Source organism: Ochotona curzoniae, unplaced genomic scaffold (assembly GCF_017591425.1).
Source record: "Ochotona curzoniae isolate NIBS_2020 unplaced genomic scaffold, NIBS_Ocur_1.0 contig_1, whole genome shotgun sequence".
Taxonomy (NCBI): Eukaryota; Metazoa; Chordata; class Mammalia; order Lagomorpha; family Ochotonidae; genus Ochotona; species Ochotona curzoniae.
This window is the reverse complement of record NW_024464918.1, coordinates 43,060,841-43,079,640: the sequence shown is the minus strand read 5'-3', so window position 1 is coordinate 43,079,640 and position 18,800 is coordinate 43,060,841. Positions and strand designations below refer to the sequence as shown.

General features: G+C 47.7%; 1 protein-coding gene and 1 long non-coding RNA gene across 15 annotated transcripts in view; one reads left to right on the top strand and one right to left on the bottom strand.

The window, feature by feature from the left end:
• ARHGEF37 (Rho guanine nucleotide exchange factor 37) overlaps nucleotides 1-18,800 on the top strand; it is a 70,802-nt gene that overhangs the window by 18,419 nt on the left and 33,583 nt on the right. For 10 of the 12 annotated variants that reach the window (XM_040972742.1, XM_040972785.1, XM_040972804.1 and 7 more), the window contains 7 exons: nucleotides 1,344-1,464; nucleotides 6,961-7,108; nucleotides 13,943-14,142; nucleotides 15,342-15,472; nucleotides 15,976-16,080; nucleotides 17,444-17,554; nucleotides 18,353-18,682. In XM_040972742.1, the coding sequence (XP_040828676.1) occupies nucleotides 1,344-1,464; nucleotides 6,961-7,108; nucleotides 13,943-14,142; nucleotides 15,342-15,472; nucleotides 15,976-16,080; nucleotides 17,444-17,554; nucleotides 18,353-18,682 (1,146 nt within the window). The remainder of the gene's footprint in view (nucleotides 1-1,343; nucleotides 1,465-6,960; nucleotides 7,109-13,942; nucleotides 14,143-15,341; nucleotides 15,473-15,975; nucleotides 16,081-17,443; nucleotides 17,555-18,352; nucleotides 18,683-18,800) is intronic. The other 2 variants (XM_040972767.1, XM_040972812.1) reach the window with 2 other exon arrangements.
• Nucleotides 1,358-10,539, bottom strand: LOC121151445. 3 transcript variants are annotated; one of them, XR_005883174.1, is made up of 3 exons: nucleotides 10,455-10,539; nucleotides 8,736-8,816; nucleotides 1,358-1,437 (listed from the first exon to the last, which is right to left on the bottom strand). It is a non-coding gene; the product is annotated as an uncharacterized LOC121151445 (long non-coding RNA). The 3 variants fall into 3 exon arrangements; XR_005883173.1 differs by lacking the exon at nucleotides 1,358-1,437 and adding an exon at nucleotides 2,650-2,776; XR_005883175.1 differs by lacking the exon at nucleotides 1,358-1,437 and adding an exon at nucleotides 8,508-8,527.

The following is an 18,800-nucleotide window of genomic DNA, read 5'->3' as shown; positions in this document are numbered from 1 at the left end:
GACTGCTTTCCCAGGCCACAAGCAAGGAGCTGGATGGGAAGTGGAGCTGCCGGGATTAGAACCAGTGCCCATATGGGATCCCGGCACGTTCAAGGCGAGGACTTTAGCCACTAGACCACGCCGCTGGGCCCTATTTTTAAAATTTTTAATTTTAATTTTTTTTCAGAGACAGAAGGAAATACAAATAAAGAGGTCTTCCATCTGCTAGTTTACTCTCCAGATGCCTGCAACAGCTGGGACTGAGCCGATCCAAAACCAGAAATTTTGGAGCTCCCTCTGGGTCTCTCATACGGGTGCAGGTGCCTAAGTGTTTGGGTCATCCTCCACAGCTATCCCAGGCCATAAGGAGGAAACTGGATTGCAAGTGGAGCAGCTGGGGCTGAACTGGTACCCACATGTGATGCTGGTGCTGCAGGTGGTTAGCCTGCCATGCCAGTGTGCCAGCCCAAATAACTAAACTTTTAAAAAGTAAATAATACAGGACCTGACCCGATGATTCAGTTGGCTAATCCTCCACCTGTGCGAGTGCCGGGATCCCATATGATTTGTTTCCTGGATGCTCCACTTCTCATCCAGCTTCTTGCTTGTGGCCCGAGAGAGCAATAGAAGATAGCCCAAAGCCTTGGACCCTGAACCCACATGGGAGACCAGGAAGAAACTTCCGACTCCTGGCTTTGAATCAGCTCAGTTCCAGCAGTGTGGCCACTTAGGGAGTGAACCAGCAGATGGAAGGTCTTTATCTCCTCTTCTCTGTAAATATGATCTGCCTTTCCAGTAAAATAAATAAGATCTTTTAAAAAGAAAAAAAAAAGAAAGAAAATCTAGATGTTTTACTTCAGGGAGTATTTCCACTTAATTGTGTACTTAGCACATCCTCCATGCTCATGCATGTGTGTATTTATGTACACACACACATATGAACTTTCTGCATCATGCTTTTAACAGTGACATTTCTGGAGCTTTGCATGCACCTGAGATGATTAATAGTGATGAGCCCTGTGTGTGTCAGAGCTGGAAAGGAGCCTAAATTCCCATACTCATGTGACAAAAGGGGAGGCAGAGGAAAGAAAAATGACAGTTGGCAGTAGACCTTGGGTAAAACTCCAGTTACCCCACCTCCCTCACTCCCTAAGTGCTCCAGCTCTTCCCTTTGTTTTATAGAGTAATGAAAGTGCTTAATTTATAACATTTCAAACTGCTTGCAAAGATTCCCCTGGGGCAATCAATCCTCAGAGTGATGGGACCCCAGTGGAGAGAATGTTCCATACTATGTTCCAAAGCTTGCAAATGCAGTCACGGCAGGGAATGCCTAGCCCCTCCCCTGGCTTCTTTGTCCCTTCCAGCTGCCGCAGGGAGACCTGGATGTGCTGTTCTCAAATATGGATGATATCATCAAGGTGAACGGCAGATTTCTTCACCATCTGCAGGAGTCGGCTTCTGAGGAAGAACAAGTGCATCTAATAGGTAAGTCAGTGACCAAGGGACTGTCTGAGGTGCTCAGCATGTGATCAGCACTGAAATACCCAGTGACATGGAACATGCAGCTAAACGAGGGTCTACCCAGGAGTCCCTGAAACACAATTGTTGGGAGCCAGCAGGGCCCTAAATGATGTTGAGTTCAATCTGGGACTCTGACCCAGAGACAGAGGAAGAACTACAGGATTTCTTGATTGGCACAGCTGCTGTATGGATGCCTTTCATGCTCATTCATTCCATGGTGCCTTACCTGCAGTTTTTTGTGCCATCACTATCCTATGTGCTGTGGTTATGAACACCATGAGATAAGGCAGATAAACCAGTGGAGAAGAGAACTTGAAGGAAATAAAACTTACTGGATGTGAGGGATTGCTTCCCAAGGAGAGAACATTTGAAGTGAGAGCTGAAAGTTAGGAAGGGACCTTCCATTAGAAAACCTGGAGGAATAGGAGGGGGAATCGCTGAGCAAAGGCCCTGATGCAGGGATAAGCTTGGAATGGTTGAAGGGCTCCAGGGGAATTAGTGAGGGGAGATTGTTAGGGGATAAGATAGAGACAACCAGAAAGTACCAGGTCCTGCCCAGCTCTATAGGCCAAATACATTGAGAAGCTATGGGACGGTTTTGAGCAGAGAAGAAACACAGTCTGCCTTATGGTTTTTGGAGCTCTTCTGTAAAGTGAGAAGGTGGTTAAGTTGGGAGCTTCCCAATGGCCCTGTTGAGAGATGAGGATAGTCTCTGAATTCTGGAATTGTTATGGTCACCAGAGAAGAAAGAGAGGAGGAGAGGGTATGAGTCTCATACTCGTCTTCCTTTTACTGCCAGAATGTCCATGGTCAGCAGCTTCCTAGTGGAGGTGGGAAAGAGGGTGAATTGGCACCAGATTTTGTCAAAATACAGAGAAGAGGAGCAGGTGAAAGAGCTCAGTTCTATGGTAGCCAAGTCACCTGGCTTCCACACCACCAATCTTTCCTGGACAAAGATGTTGGTAATGGGATTACCAAACAAACGTGCCAACACACTTAGAAGACCAATTTCTGAATGTTTACTGACTGCTCGGTGCCACACTGATGAATGGTAACTCATCTAATCTCACCCACAAGTCAATCCTCATTGTTGTCATCCTGATGCCAGTTTGAGGGAGCTGAGGCACAGAGGGAGAAAGTCACCTGTGGAAGGTCACACAGCTTGTGGCAGAGCCAGGAGTTGAGGGCAGGCTGTGGGGCCTCCAGGAGCCAGGATTCTTGGCCAGGGCACCGAGGCACTTCCATGGAGTATCAGATGCAATGGAAGCTGCGGTTACTAAAGAAGCAATAGGAGTGAGTTATTTTTGCTGATGAATGATAGCTGAGTACAAAATTAAAGAACAGATATTGGTGCCGTGGTGTGCGGTACAAGTTAATTCTTTGCCTGTAGTGCCGGCATCCCATATGGGTGTGGGTTCATATCCTGGCTGCTTGTTTTGAACCAGCTCTCTGCTGCAGAAGATGGCTCAACACCTTGTACCCTTGCACCAGTGTGAAAAACCCTGAAGAAGCTCCTGCCTTCTGTCTGACCCAGTTCTGGCCGTTACACCCACTTGAGGAATGAACCAGCAGATGGAAGATCTCACTCTCTGTCTCTCCTTTATTCCTGTAAAATCAACCTTTCAAATAAAAATAAACCTTTACAAACAAAAACCAAATTTAAAAAACAAGAGGCCCACATTGTGGTTCACTGGGTGACATTGCTGCCTCTAATGACAGCATCTGGCATCCCATAGGAAGGCTGGTTCGAGTCTGGCTACTCCATTTCAAGTCAGCTCTCTTCTCATGCACCTAGTAACGCAGCAGAAGGTGGCTCAAGTAGTTGGACCTCTGCCACTCGTGCGGGAGATCCAGATGGAGTCCTAGATTCCTGGCTGTGGCCTGACCTTCCCCTAGCTTTTGTGGTCATTTGGAGAGTGAGTCAGCAGGTAGAAGATTACTCTCGCTTTCTCTCCCTCCCTCTCTCTGTCATTACTCTGTCTTTGATGTTCTGCTTCTCAAATCAATCAATAAATTTTTTTAAAAAAATTAAAGAACAAAGGCCCGATATAATGGCTCAATGGTTAAACCTTCACGCCAGGATCCCATATAGGTGCCAGTTTGTGTCCTGGCTGCTCTGCTTCTCTTCCAGCTCCTGCTTGTAGAAAAGCAGTAGAGGATGTCCCAAGGCCTTGGAACCCTGTATCTTCATGTGAGACTTGGGAAAAACTCCTGGCTTCTGGGATCAGATAAGCTCTTCCTATTGTGGCCATTTGGGGAGCAAACCAGTAGATGGAAGCTCTTTCTCTGTGTTTCTCCTTCTCTCCATAAATCTGATCTGTTTTTCAAATAAAAATAAATAAATCTTTTTTAAAAAGTAAAGAACCAAGATTTAAGTGCTTGTAGCTATTCCTACCTTTGATTGGTTTGTTTCTGTTAATGATTATCAGCTATTTGAGTGAAACTGATATAGCTCCAGGGCTGAAGACGAAGGGTTTGGGACCCAAGATTGGGCTTCTGTTGCTGTGTTGTTTTTTTGTGTGTGTGTGTCAAGGTCCTTACTTTGTCAATTCCTGCCTTCCTCCCAGACCCACAGTCTGGGTGCAGCATTGTGAGCACTCCCGTTAACATCTCTGTTAGCTGCCCTTGGTGCTACTGCAGTTTGGTTTCCTGCTAGAAGCAGAGTAATCTACATCTGCATTCCAAATAAACCCCGAGCAAGTTTTTAAAGTACAAATATGTTGTCACTGTTACAGTAGATGTACTTGTGCTAAGAATGAGTTTGTGTTTCTCAGCAATCCAAATTTCACTTCCCATCCTCTAAGCTGGTGATCCTGTGCCTTGGTCTTTATGCAGTCTTCAGAAAATGCCCTCTTATCTCAGTGCATTTTGTGCTGCCAGGATTGGGTAGCTGAGACTGGGCCATTTATAAAGAGTAGTGATGCATTTCGTACCACTCTGGAGTATGGGAGTCCCAAGGCAAGAAGCCTCCTGCATCTGGCAAGGGCCCTCTTGCCGGGCTATAACACAGCCTAAGGCATCATCCAGTAACACAGCAAGAGAGGACTGAATTTATTTTTGTTTTATTCTTTAACAATGCATTTATATATCAAGTGACAGAGACAGGAGACATGCAGAAAGAGAGAAAGACAGATATATGGATTTTCAACCTACAGGTACACTTCCCAGATGGCTGCAATTGCCAGGGGTGGGCCAGGAGGATGCCAGGAGCCAGGAACTCCTTGATGTTTTTTCCAATTTGTGCCAAGGCAGAAACACTTAGGCTGCTTTCTGTTACCTACCCAGGTACACTATCTGGGAGCTGAGTAGCCAGAACTCAAACCAGTGCTCTGATAGAAGATGCTGACATTGTAAGTAGTGGCTTAACCCACTGTGCCACATTAGCAGGGCCCTGGTTTTCTTTTATAGCAAACTCAGTCTTACAATAATGAATCCATTATGATGATAATGACATCTAAAGAACCTGTTTCTCAGCTCTGTTACTGGGAATCAGATTTCCAACACAAGAACTTTTGAGGAGTGCATTAAGTTGCAGCATGTCTTCACCCTTTGTACCTTGCGGTTAGCTGAAAACACACAGAGAACGCATGTGGCTTGGCTTGGTTTCTTTCTTTTAAAAAAATATTTGTTATTTGAAAGGCAGAGTTACAGAGAGATTTTACATTGACTGGTTTACTGCCCAAATGGCACAGTGGCTGGAAAAGGGCCAAGCTGCAGCCAGGAACCTGAGTGGCAGGGGCCCAAGTACTTAGACTAGTTCTTCTTCTTCTTCTTCTCTCTGATTTATTTATTTTTTTATTGGAAAGGCAGATTAACAGAGAGAAACACAGACAGAGAGAAAGATCTTCCATCCACTGGTTTATTTCCCAAATGACTACAATGGCTGGAGCTGAACTGGTCCAAAATCAGGAGTCAAGAGCCAGGAGCTTCTTCCAGGTCTCCGATTCGGGTACAGGGCTCCAAGGCTTTGGGCTGTCCTCATCTGCTCTCTCATGCCATAAGATGGGAGCTGGATGGGAACTGAAGCAGCTGGGACATGAACCAGCATCCATATGGGATGTAGTGCTTTGAGGAGGATGATTAGGCAATTGAGCCAACACACCAGCCCTAGACTAGTTCTTTAGCTTAGTTTTGGTTCAGGGTTTTTTTTTTTTTTTTAAAGATTTATTTTTATTATTTTTCTATTGGAAAGGCGGATATACAGAGAGGAGAGACAGAGAGGAAGATCTTCCGTCCGATGATTCACTCCCCAAGTGAGTGCAACGGGCCGATACTATGCCGATCCGAAGCCAGGAGCCTCTTCCGGGTCTCCCGCGCGGGTGCAGGGTCCCAAAGCTTTGGGCCGTCCTCGACTGCCTTCCCGGGCCACGGGCAGGGAGCTGGAAGGGAAGCAGGGCTGCCGGGATTAGAACCGGCGCCCATATGGGATCCCGGGCGTGCAAGGTGAGGACCTTTTTAACCACTTGCGCCACCACGCCGGGCCCTTGGTTCAGGGTTTTTATTACCAACTGACATGTTATCACTCCAGATTGTTACTTAGTATCCATGGAGATTGACCCCCTTGAATACCAAAGTCTACAGATGCTCAAATCTGATATATTAAATAGTGTAGTATTTGCATTTGGCTTATTTAATTTTCCATTTTTTTTTCTTTTTTTGCTTTTTTGGTTGTTTGAAACACAGTGACAGAGAGAAAGGGAAGAGGCAGGGAGAAAGAGAGCCTTCATCTACTTGTTCATTCTCCAAATGATCATAACAGCTTGGGCTGAGGCAGGCTGAAACCAGGAACAAGGAGCTCCGTCTGGGTCTCCCACATGGTTATCAGGAAGCCAAACTCATGGATCATCATCCACTGGCTCCTAGGATGTGTGTTAACATGCAACTGGATTGGATCATTGTGACTATAGATATGATCTATTAAGTACAGGTTGAGATTTCTAATGCAAAAATCCAAAACCCCAAATCCCAAACATTTTATATGTCAACAGTGATGCCACATGTGGAAAAGTCTCTCACCTGACCTTGAGTGCAATGGCAGTTGAAATGCAGCCACACAAATGTTCTTTTATAAAAGAACATTATATGTGTAAGGCTACATGTGTAAGGTGCATATGAGACATAAAGGAACTTCAGATGTTTGCTTGGGTTTCCTCTGCACAATGTCTCATTGTGGATATACAAGTATCTCCCAACCCAGAAAGTCTGAAACACTTTTGATCCCAAGCATTTTGGGAACTCATAGCGTACGAGCCTGTGATTTACACCATTCTATTCCTAATCCTCACAGCAAGAAAAGACGGACACCTGGGAAGATGGTGCTTTTGCTGTGGTGATGCATTGGATAACTCAGCAGTCTCATGTGGAGTCAGAGCTGAGTGGTTCACTTGCTACCTCCCCATTCCAAGCCAGAGAATGTGTAGACATGCCCTTGATTATGCCTTGTTGCTTGTTCATCATCAGGGAACTTGTTCCTGGACTTCCAAGAGGAGTTCGAGCAAGTCTACAAGGTCTACTGTGTCAGCTATGACCAGGCCTTGCTGCTGGTGGAGACGTACCAGAAAGAGCCAGAGTTGCAACGGGAAATCCAGAGCATCGTTGAGGCAGTGGTGTGAGTACAATGGCCTAGGAGCACTTGCTTCTGCTCCTTTGACCCCAGGGCTTGGGGAAAGTCTCGGCCCCTGTGCAGTGCCACTCACACTATGTCAGGTGTGTATCAGTATCATCGCTTGTATCAGAATAGGCAGGGCTCTGCTGCAGACACAGACATCTCCCAAATCCCAGTGGCTTCTTTGGGCACCACTGAGGGTTGGCTTAGGGCTCTTCTCTTCATCATCCTCATCCCAGGGTATTGTCAGGAATTGTGGTAAAGGAAAAAGATCTCCCAAGGAAGCTCTTGGGGATTTAGTACTGCTAATAAATGCTCTAGCCCAGACATGGTCCCCACTGCTTCTTTTTTTTTTTTTAAAGATTTATTTTATTTTTATTGGAAAGGCAGATATACAGAGAGGAGAGACAGAAGAAGATCTTCCGTCCGATGATTCACTCCCCAAGTGAGTGCAACGGCCGATGGATGCTATGCCGGTCCGAAGCCAGAAGCCTCTCCCGGGTCTCCCACATGGGTACAGGGTCCCAAAGCTTTGGGCCGTCCTTGATTGCCTTCCCGGGCCACAGGCAGGGAGCTGGATGGGAAGCGGGGCTGCCAGGATTAGAACCAGTGCCCATATGGGATCCCGGGTGTGCAAGGCAAGGACTTAACCACTTGCGCCATCGCGTCGGGCCCCCCACTGCTTCTTGTGTTGCTTTAGCCAGGACCAATCCCAGCTTCATCCCTCTGTTGTTTGGTGAACAGTGCTCATGACCACTGCAGGCAAGGGCAATAAGAGGACAGGAACCATGTGTTGTAAACAACAGTGGCAGCAAGCAAATGTAATGTTTGCATATAACTTATACACTTCCTCCTCTACATTTTTAAATTTATTTTTAAAGATTTGTTCATTTGGGGCCCGGCGCGGTGGCGCAAGTGGTTAAGTCCTCGCCTTGCACGCCCGGGATCCCATATGGGCGCCGGTTCTAATCCCGGCAGCCCCACTTCCCTTCCAGCTCCCTGCCTGTGGCCTGGGAAAGCAGCTGAGGACGGCCCAAAGCTTTGGGACCCTGCACCCACGTGGGAGACCCGAAAGAGGCTCCTGGCTTCGGATCGGCATAGTATCGGCCCGTTGCGGCTCACTTGGGGAGTGAATCATCGGACGGAAGATCTTCCTCTCTGTATCTCCTCTCTGTATATCCGCCTTTCCAATAAAAAATAATAAAAATAAATCTTTAAAAAAAAAAAAGATTTGTTCATTTGAAAGGCAGAGTTACAGAGTGGGGCAGTAGTGGGAGACAGAGAGAGATCTTCCGTTTACTGGTTCATTTCCCAAAGGATCGGGCCAGGCCAAGGCAGGAGCCTGAAACTCCATGGGCGTCTCCTGCTTAGGTGGCAGGGGCCCAAGAACTTGGACCGTCATCCACTGCTTTCCTAGGGGTTCTAGATCAGAAGTGAAGTAGTTCAGACTCTTAATCTGTGCTCTTATGGCATGCAAGTGTTACTATTGGCTTAACCTGTTCTACCACGATGCCAAGCCATACTCTATGTTTCAGATCATCTCCAGATTGCTTAAAATGCTTAATAAAGTCTTAATACCAAGTAGTTATACTGTATAGTTTAGGAAATAATTTTGAAGGGGATAACTCACATTTTGCTCTTTGGAGCTTTCTGAAATTTTGTTCCCAAGTATTTTTGATCAGTTGTGGGCTTGAGTTTGTGGTTCAAGAACCTGCAGATATGGAGGCCTGACTATAAACGTGCATACATATATACATACTCAAACATATTTACATACATGTATATATCTTAGATGTGTTTCTTTGTCAACATAAGACATTCATGACTCTTGACCTGATTGTATTATCTTCCCACCAGCTGTCTGGGCCACAGTTTATTTATTTATTTTAAAATTTTTGTTTCCTTTTTAATATTGTTTACATAATTGAGAGGAATGCATGCCCATGTAGGTCTCCAATTAGGGTGGGGAAGGTCAGGTATGTAGGCTGGTGGGTGAGGCATATGTTGCAGTTTGCTTTTTCTCCTGTACCTTCATGGAAGGAGGAGGGAGAGGGCTGCTGACTGATAATTGCTGTCAAACTGTATCAGCACCCAGGTATGGAGGACAGTTCTTTGATGACACATCAGACACCCCAATGTAGGGAAGAATGTTCTGAGGATATTGATACTTTGGTGATATTCATAGTTCTGAGATGTCATCAGCTTTGTTGCAGCAAGGTTGAGAAAATCTTTCCAAGGGCTGTTGTTGACAAAAGTTCACCTTAGTGCATCCACAGACCCAGGAACATGCTGCAGAACTTGGCCCAAAGACTTGTTCAACTTATTCTGCTTTCCATCCTCTGACAAGGCAGTAGACATCTCCTGCTGGTCTACATGAGCTGGCTGTCATGTGCCCCATGTGCATCTGGGCATTACTGTCCACTGCACAGAATCAGCAACTAAGGAGGCCCAGTCCTGATATATGCACTCCAAGGTTGGACCACGCATCATGTGATTTTCCCTGTGGCTGGGGTCTGAGTCCAGCAGTCTAGTTGGAGAATCCCCAAGAAATCGTACTAGGGTGATCCCCAACTTGACTCTTGTGTGTGCCAGTTAGTGCAGGGTCAGGTGCGTTCTGTCACCTGCACCATGAGCCACAGTGTATTAAACTGACCTTTGTTGTTAGAATTTGGTTTGCTTCTTCTTTTTCTAACAATACAGATAGTGCCATTAATGATTATTCATGAAACATGTCAGTTACTTGGGTATATGTCAGATGAAAGTCTGCATGCAAGTTAAATGGCCAGAAGCATTGGTAATTTGGATACCTTATAAAATTCCCTCTATAAAATCTCAGTGAATACATATTGTCATTAGCAGCATGGCAAGGTGACTGGTCCCCACTGGTTCTGCAACAGCATTCTCCTGGGCTGGCTGAAAACTGGTCTCTGGTTTCGTTTTGTGCTTCTCTGACTGTGGTTTAAGTTGATCACCTTTAATGTATTCCAGAATCATTTAAATGTTTCTTCCTATGAATTGTTCTGCTTATTTTCAAAAAGATTGTATTTCTCCCAACGAACACACTGAACGGAGGTAGATGCAGGCTGTTTTCTGGAGACCAGAACAGTGTAGGAAGAACTGAGAGTGCTGTTGCCAGTGTTACTTTATCTGACTCAGATGTCCTTTGTACACCCTAGAGAAAGACAGTGTGGACTTAGACCTTTGAAGATGAGATCATCCCAAGTGGAATCTCCTGCCTCCTTCCCTATAGCACTTCTCCTCCCCCTTCCTCATTCCTCAGTCCTCTCTCTTCATCCTACCAAAACCTCATTTTCAAGGATCCACACCCTAGTCCCCACTCAAGTCTTACCTTTAATAGCGCTACAGTGCTTTCCCCTTCAGTTCACCCCTTCATGGGTTTTACAAATTTAGGCTTTTGCAAGTGTTACTAAATACATTTTTCTAGGAGTGAGACAGGTTATAGAAGTGAAAGAAGCAATGTGCCAATGTGCGATAAAAGGGAGTATGTGATAAATGTGAGTATAAGTGGTAATGCAGAGACAACACACTTGTATCAAGTGTAGCCGTCATGAAGCTTTTCCTAAATAACAGAAAACCCCAGATGCAGTGACTTTGAACATTTGTTTAGCTCACTCTTCTGCACTTTAGCCTAGGAGTAGGGCTTAGGAAATGGTTTTTTGGGTCCTGGCTGAGCACCTGCAGGCAACTGCAACCTATTGCAAGTCAGCCTTGCTGACCTTGGCTGGCCTCTTTATGCATCTGGGAATAGACGCTGAGCAGGCTCTGGTTACATGGTCTGTTGGCTAGCAGGCTGGCATCTGCCCATGGTGGTTACAGGGTCCCAAGATAGTAAGGCTTTTGGAGGTCTCGGCTGAGAACTGGCACAATGTCACTCAAGTCATAAGGCCAGCCCAGACTCAACAGGTAGGGAAATGGATTTAGATTTTTGGTTGTAGGAGCTTTAGAATGACATTCAAAAGGTCATGGAAAACACAGAGAGAAAGAACTGTGATTACAATTCTCTTTCTGTTTTGGAAACTACCTGCCTCAGAGTTGTCATGCAGGAATGTGAGTTTGCCCTGGCCAGAGCCTCTGATTTTTCAAGAGAAGCTGGCAAACATGTTGGAACACCAGAGAGGAGCCCTGGTAGGCAACTGGGCTGCTTGTGTCAATCCTTTGCCCTCTAGCCTCTCTTGGCCAGGCCAGCCTGGGCTTTCTCGTGGACTCTGGAGCCAGGCTCTGTGGCGGCAGATCTAACTCTGCCCTTTCCTTGGCATGGGACAGCCATTTCCCATTGCACAACCTTGTTTCCTTATGTGTAGGGAGGGAGTAATAGTAGCACCTTCTGGAGCAGAGACTCATTGTACACAAATGACAGTTGGTAGATATTTTTAAAGGATTTATTTATGTATTTATTTGACAGACTCACAGAGAGAAGACTTCCATCTATGGGTTTACCCCCAGCAACAATTGGGACTGGGCCAAAGCCAAAGATAGGTCTAAGAACTCCAGCTGGGTCTCCTACATAAATGGCAGGAACACAAATACTTGAGTCATGATTTTCCACCTCCAGGCACATAAGCAGAAAGCTGGATTGAAGGCAGAGGCAGGACTCAATCCCAAGCACTCAGGTATAGGATATGAGCATCCAAAGTGGCAGTTTCACTCACCGTAGCTAAGTGTCCCCCAACCCCCACCTCCTGGAAACCTAGGAATTTTCCAGATGCCCTCAGTGAGGATGCCTGATCTGGGGCCACTCCAGGAGTGGCCTTCTCCCTGCCTGCATCACTCCTCCCCTTGGGAAACAATCATTTAGGTTTCCTTGTGCCTGTGATCACAGACAGGCAACCTCCCTGAGCGTGGCCAACTAGAATTGTTGGGTTTTTCTTTCTTCGTGTCTCTTTCTTTCTTTCTTTCTTTCTCTCTTCTTGTCTCTTTCTTTCTTTCTTTCTTTCTTTCTTTCTTTCTTTCTTTCTTTCTTTCTTTCTTTCTTTCTTTCTTTCTTTCTTTCTTTCTTTCTCTCTCTCTCTTTCTCTCTTTCTTTCTCTCTTTCTTTCTTCTCTCTTTTCTTCTTTCCTGCCTTCATCCCTCCTTCCCTCTGCTTTCCTCCGTCTTTGCCTATCTAAAAGGCTGCAGAAAAAGTTTCCTCTGCATTACTTTAGAAAACTCCCACATGTGAGAGGCCACTGTCATTCCGTGGTGGTTGGCTCCTTGGTGCTTGTGAAAGGCTGTGGCCATCTCTCTAAGGATCCTGCCCTCTGCTGTGGAAGGCAGTGCTTGTTCCTGGGGAGCAGCTTGCTCTTTGCCACACAAAGTAAGCCCAGAGCGTGGTGTTTTGCAAATACCTGGCAACTGCTTCCTTCTTGCCTGGCTGCACACTCAGTCGGAGCCCTTGGGAAAGCAGATGGTTGGCTTGGGGCTCATGCCATCCCTGCCTGCCCTCTCACTGTGGTTTCTTAGCGGCTCCCACCTGCTCTGCCTATTCTTAGCCTGGTGGCTGATCTTCCCTGGACATTTGGTCTATAGGTTTGTCCTTAAGAAGCAGAAACAAGGGAACCAGCCGGAGGGGCTGGGACTGGTCCTGAGCTGAGTTTGTGAGTCTCAGAGAAGGCATGCTTGGAGAGTTGACGCTTTGAATCCCTTGTGGGTTCCTCAGAAGCGGAACTAAGGTCAGATGGCCATAGTTAAGGAAGTGTTGGAATCTTTTTCCAGATTTCCTCAAATTGGAGAATTCTGGATAAAATTCTAAACAGTGGCAAGAAGGGGACTAGGAATAATCATATATGGAATGTCTGAAAGGAACCTCACCACTGTTCATTCTAGAGCTTTGTTTTGCTTTCTACTTAAAAAAAAAAGTGTGTGTGTATATAATTTGAAAAGCACAATTACAGAAAGGGAGAAAGGGCCTGATAAATGAAGATCTATCTTCTCTCCACAGGCTTATTCCCCAAAAGCCTGGAGCCAAAAACCAGGAAGCAGGAGCTTTGTCCATAGCTCCAACATGGGTCATTCTTTACTGTTTTCCCAAGTCATTATCAGGGAGTTGGATTGGAAATAGAGTAGCCAGGATACAATCCAGCATCCATAGGGGATGCTGGCATTGTTATAAACAGCATTTTAATCTGCTTTGTAACAACGCTAGCCCCTCTCCTTTAAAAAAATTAAATAAAAATTTCAGACATATAGAAAATAAACATAGGCTAATGTAGTAAATGCAGTTCCATCACCCACAATGAGCAAATGTTAACATTTTGCCATTTAATTCCCCTATTTTAAACTATGATGTTTAAAGGAAATTACAGACATTATGTCCTTTTAACCTCTGAATATTTTAAGTGAATTTCCAAAAAATTAAAATTCTGTGAATTTAGAACTTATTTTATATAGCCACCCATCTCATTAAGTAAAATATGTAGATTCTTGGTGTGTAGAGTGATGCTTGGGATACATCTGAGTGGAGATGCCAAATGGGTGATTGAATCTGCCTCCAACGTTACGAGCATTAGCAGAAACCTGGATTGGAAGTAGAGGCGCTGGGACTGGAAACACACACTGTGATGTGGGCCACGGGCGTCCCTCGCAGCATGTTAGCTGCTGTGCCAGTGCCACCCCCGCCCCCAGCATTATCGTTTGCTACAGACGGGGACGCAGGCCCAGGATTGTCACTGCCTGTCTTGTCTAGACCTCACAGATCACTCAGGGGAGAGCTGAGGCCCGTGGGGGGAGGGCAACTTGCCCGAGTTCACTCAGTGGACTAAGTGACAGGGCTGGCACTGCAGCCCAGGGCCCCCAGTACAGGGTGGGATGTACCTGGCTAACACAAGCCTTCTCCTTCAGGCCCCAAGCTGGACGTTCAGGCCTCAGTTTCTTGCTGGTAATCCCTCTGCAGAGGATTACCAAGTATCCGTTGCTGCTGCAGAAAATTCTGGAGAACACACTTCCCAATGCCCAGGCCTACGCTGTCCTCCAGAGGGCCGCCTCTGCCCTCCGGGATGTCAATGCCAACATCAATGAGTACAAGATGCGCAAGGAAGTGGGTAAGGATATGGGGTGTTTAGAAGACTCATTCATGAGACTGCTTCCAGTGGCTGAAATCTTGTCTTACTGGCTTTACCAACAGAGTATGGTTGCTCATGTAACTAATGCAGAGACAATGTGGGCTTTAGGTAGGGTTTGATCAAGGTGCTGGCTCCATTTCCCGGTAACCCTCTTTATTGCCACTCATTACTGTGAATCAGCTTCATCTTCAAGTTAGTTTCCCTCATGGTGGTAAGTGGCTGTGCTGTTCTAAGACTCATATCTGCATTCTACATCCACTAAGTTTCAAGATAGGACTTTTCCTCCCCTTAAGCATAAACAAATGAGAGCTCTTGGATAAGACCCAGTTGGTCACATGCTCACTTTGAACACATCGCCGCGGTTAGGAGAGTATCATGAGTGGATTGGCTTGGGCTAAAGCTGTGTGCTCTCGTTTGAACCAGTCACTGTTGCCAAGGATTGGGAGCCTAGGACCCCTAGCTAGCCACAGACTGCCACACTGTGGAGGAGAGGAGAATGCTGGGTGGCTCGAGGGCTGTCTGCAAAGACCCAGAACCTCCCCACAGGAAGGTCTAGAAGATGGAGCAGGGTCTGAGAACAGAGACATTTGGCCTTGCCGCCGATATAGCGTCATAGTGGGTATTTAGCCAGTGTTGTCCGGGGCCAACTGGACACATCCTCCCCTTTGTTGTCTTCCTTGCCCCTTGACCCCGTGATAGCTTGGTAAACTACATTTCGTGCCACTTGCTTCTGGTCCCAGAGCTGTGAGGGAGAGAGCCAGGTACAAACTCAGGTGTGTGCTCTTTCTCACCATGCCATACCGTATCTAGTGGCTTTGTGCAGCTCCCTGGCTCGCTTCTTCCTCCAGAATGAGAAACTGCCTGCCAAGGGGTGGGAAGTGCAGCTCCCGGCCGACCTGGCCAAGCCTGCCTGAGGAACCTGGGGCCAGTGGCTGCCTGCTGGGTTCTTCTCCAGGAAGTCTTGCCAGACCTGGCCATCCTACAAGCTGGCTGACCTCCTCTTCCAGATGAGGAAAGTGAAGCCCCCAGGAGCAGCCCTGCACCTTGTGCCCATCACTCACGCTTCTGAAGGGTGCCATCCTGATGGAGAGGGGACCCAGCCAGATGAGTCAAAACCCTTGCTTTCCTAGAGCAGTCTGGGTCACCTAAGCTATGCCCCATCTTCTCTGTTGGCTCAGCTTCCAAGTACACCAGGGTGGAGCAGCTGACCCTCCGGGAGCGGCTGGCCCGCATCAACACACACACCCTCTCCAAGAAGACCACCCGGCTGAGCCAGCTGCTGAAGCAGGAGGCAGGGCTGGTGCCCAGGGTGAGTGTGGGCCTGGGAGGGAGTTCACCCCCTAGTCACATCCGGGCTGTGCATAGTAGCAGGGGTGGGAGGCTGAGGCAGCTAGAGCTGAGGGAGAGGTGCTGGGAGGTGGCAAGATAGGCATCCATCCTGCCTCCAAAGAGCTGGTGTGGGGCTTTCTCTGCTGTGCCTGGTGCTGCTGCTTTTCTGGGCCATCTTCCCACAGAAAGGAGAGAGAGTCTCCGGGGCTGCTAGGAGCCACTCAGGTGTCTCCATTTTATGGGCGAGACCACAGACTCCAACAGACAGCCAAACACTTGCTGGGGATCACACAGTCAGGGAGTGGGCGTGTGTGATTACGTGGTCTGAATAGAAAAGCACCAAGCTGCACTGCCTCTTACTAATTTCACTCTCCACTTTGGGGCTGGTCTGTGGAAAGAGCGTGCTCAGTAAAGTCTTGGGGTACAGTGTGCACTGCCCCCTGGCGGATCTCCACGGCACTCACTTTGCATATTTATCACCAGACGGAAGACAAGGAGTTTGAGGACTTAGAAGAGAGGTTCCAGTGGGTGTCAGTGTGTGTGACTGAGCTAAAGAGCAACGTGGCTGCTTACCTGGATCATCTGGAGGTGAGGCCCCCACACAGTTGATTTCAAGTAGGTCTGGGCTGGGTCGTTAGCCTGGGGTAGCTCTCAGCCTTGCTGGGATTCTTGTTGGGCAGGATCACAGCAAGGGGAAACTCCAGGGGGACTTGGCTGAGCCAGCACTTAGAACAGTAGAGAGACAAACTCAGGTTTCTAAAGGGGCCAGGCAGGTAATGGTACGGAGTGACACCAGCATGCAGTAGGAATCTAATATCAAGCTGACTGCTTAAATAGATTTTCCCAGCCGACTTAAATGGTAAAATAAGATTAGGCTTTTGACTAGCTGAATGAATGAATGAGTCTGAGAACGCAGCCGTCACTCAGTACTGGGGGTGCTGCTGCTGGCTGGGGATGGGGGCTGAGGGTGTCCTGGTCGTCTGGTTTTGAGCAAACAAACTCTAGAAACTCTGACTTTGAGGCGACATCTCCTGATGTGTCAACCTGAGCCATTTATTTGATAAAAATCTCACTGCTGGGCAGGCCCAAGAAAATAGATCTCTTCAAACTAACTTCAGCCACAGGGCTGCCAGTTTGCCCGCCCATCCTGCACAGCACTGCCCTCTAGCCTTGTCATCCGGGCTGGCTCAGTTTATCTACTATGCCCCCTTTACATGGTTTTGTTCTCAGTCATGTCCATTTGCGCAAGCCAGTTCAGGCAGTGATAATCACGGGGCCTTTTGGATGACGGGAGCTTCCTGGGAGCGTGTGATTCTCCAAAGGTTTGCGCTCCACACTGGGCCTCCAGGGTGTCCTGACACAGCGCTGGAAGGGAAGCTGCTCTGAGCTGCCCTGAGCTGGAGGGAAGAGCCTATAGCTCCTGGGCTTGGGAAAAACAAAGCAGGGGACATCTGGCTTCTTCATGCCAGATGAAGATTTGGAGCTTCTGGTGCTGCATTTCTGTGGAGGCAGAACCTACACACTAGACACAGTGTTAAGGTGGAATCTCCCCCAGGAGACAGGGCTCCCCTCCTCTCAGCTGCCAGGACTAGAACCAGCCCCGACATGGGACACTGGCATTGTAGGAGGCAACTTAACTCATTACGCCACAATGCCAGCCCCAATGCATTGATAGGAACAGTTGGTTGATTTAAAGAAAAATATTAATAGAGCACATGCAATATGGACTTGGGAAGAAAAATCACAGAAGTGGTCGGAAGACACCTGATAAGACAGGGAAACAGATGTTGGTTTGTTCCAACATCTGGTATGAGGCGAGAGTAAGCTGGAGTGTCCTGACTCTGGGGGTGTGTCCAGGGTCTGGATGGCCTCTGTGGGAGGTTATATGAAAGGGCAGTGAGGCATGAGACAGCCCCCATAGGTCATGACTGTGTGTTTCCCACTGGCCCAGGCTTTCCTTCACTTCAGGCCGCATGACTACGATCTGGATGTGTCCGAGGGGCCCGTGGCACACTACCGCAGCCTGGCCAGGGATCTACAAAGTGAGGCCTTCCTGGAGTTTGTGAGTGCAGCTGTTTTCTCCTCTCTGGCTGGGGCAGAGGTTACAGGAATATTTAGATGGCAGTTGCTTTACAAGATTCTGATGTCCATGTTGGCTGCTAAGAAGCACCAGTAGTACATTCTGGGTCTTCCATGTGGATGCAGTGTCCCAAACACATTTGCTGTCCTCTACTGCTTTCCCAGGCTCATTAGGAGGGAGTTGGATGGGACTTGAACCAGCACCATATAGGATACTGGCTTCACAGGCAGCAGCTTGACTTGCTATGCCGCAACAATGACCCCCTAGTAGTGCATTTTATGAGCAAAATGGCCCCAGCTGTATGTGTTGAGCCCCTCTACTAGAAGTGTGCTAAGCCTCCTATGTTCTCTTCATCCTTTCATTCACACCATGTGGCTCCTGGAAGGGACACTATTAATAGCCCCATTCTACAAATGGGAGTTTGAGGCTCAGAAGGATGTCCTCCCCTGTTGTTTATCTAGATAAACTGAGGCAAGCTGAGATCTGAGCGCCGTAGGGTATGCCCTTGCCTCTATTCAGAATCTTTTTCAAGATCTTTTCATAATAATAATATGAAGACATATGGAATGTGCATGCACTCTGTTAAGCACTCTACATGCTCCAGTTTATAGAGGAGCAGACTGAAGTCGGGAGGGGTTCAATGACCTGCAAAGGGTCCTGGCTAGTCTGTTGGGATGCTCAGGCCACTGGTACCCAAGCCTTCCTGCTCCAAAGCCCCTTCCCCCAGCACCCCTGCCCCTGCCCCTTCTCCTCACTCTCAGGCTCACCTCTTCTCCACAGAAACAGCGGCTGGAAGGCCTGGTGTGGCAGCCGCTGTGCAGCCTGGGCAAAGCCCTAGCTGGCCCTCAGAACCTAATCAAGAAGCGTCTGGACAAGCTGCTGGACTTTGAACGGGTGGAAGAGAAGCTTCTGGAGGCAGGCAGTGTGACCTATGAGGAGGAGGCGGCCCGGCACACGTACCAAGCGCTTAATGCCCTGCTGGTAGCCGAGCTCCCACAGTTTAACCAGCTGGCTATGCAGTGGCTGGGCCAGCTCCTGTGCACATTCGTGGCCCTCCAGAGCGACCTGGCAAAGCAAGTGCTGCAGAAGGCAGAGGGCAGCATGGCTCAGGTAAGGCCACAGGGACTGTGGCACCTCTGGAGAGTAGCCAGGTCAGGCCTGGCAGCTCCCTTCAGCTGGCTGTTGGCAGGGGCTGGAATGAAATGAGATAGGGTCTTCCGAACAAGTC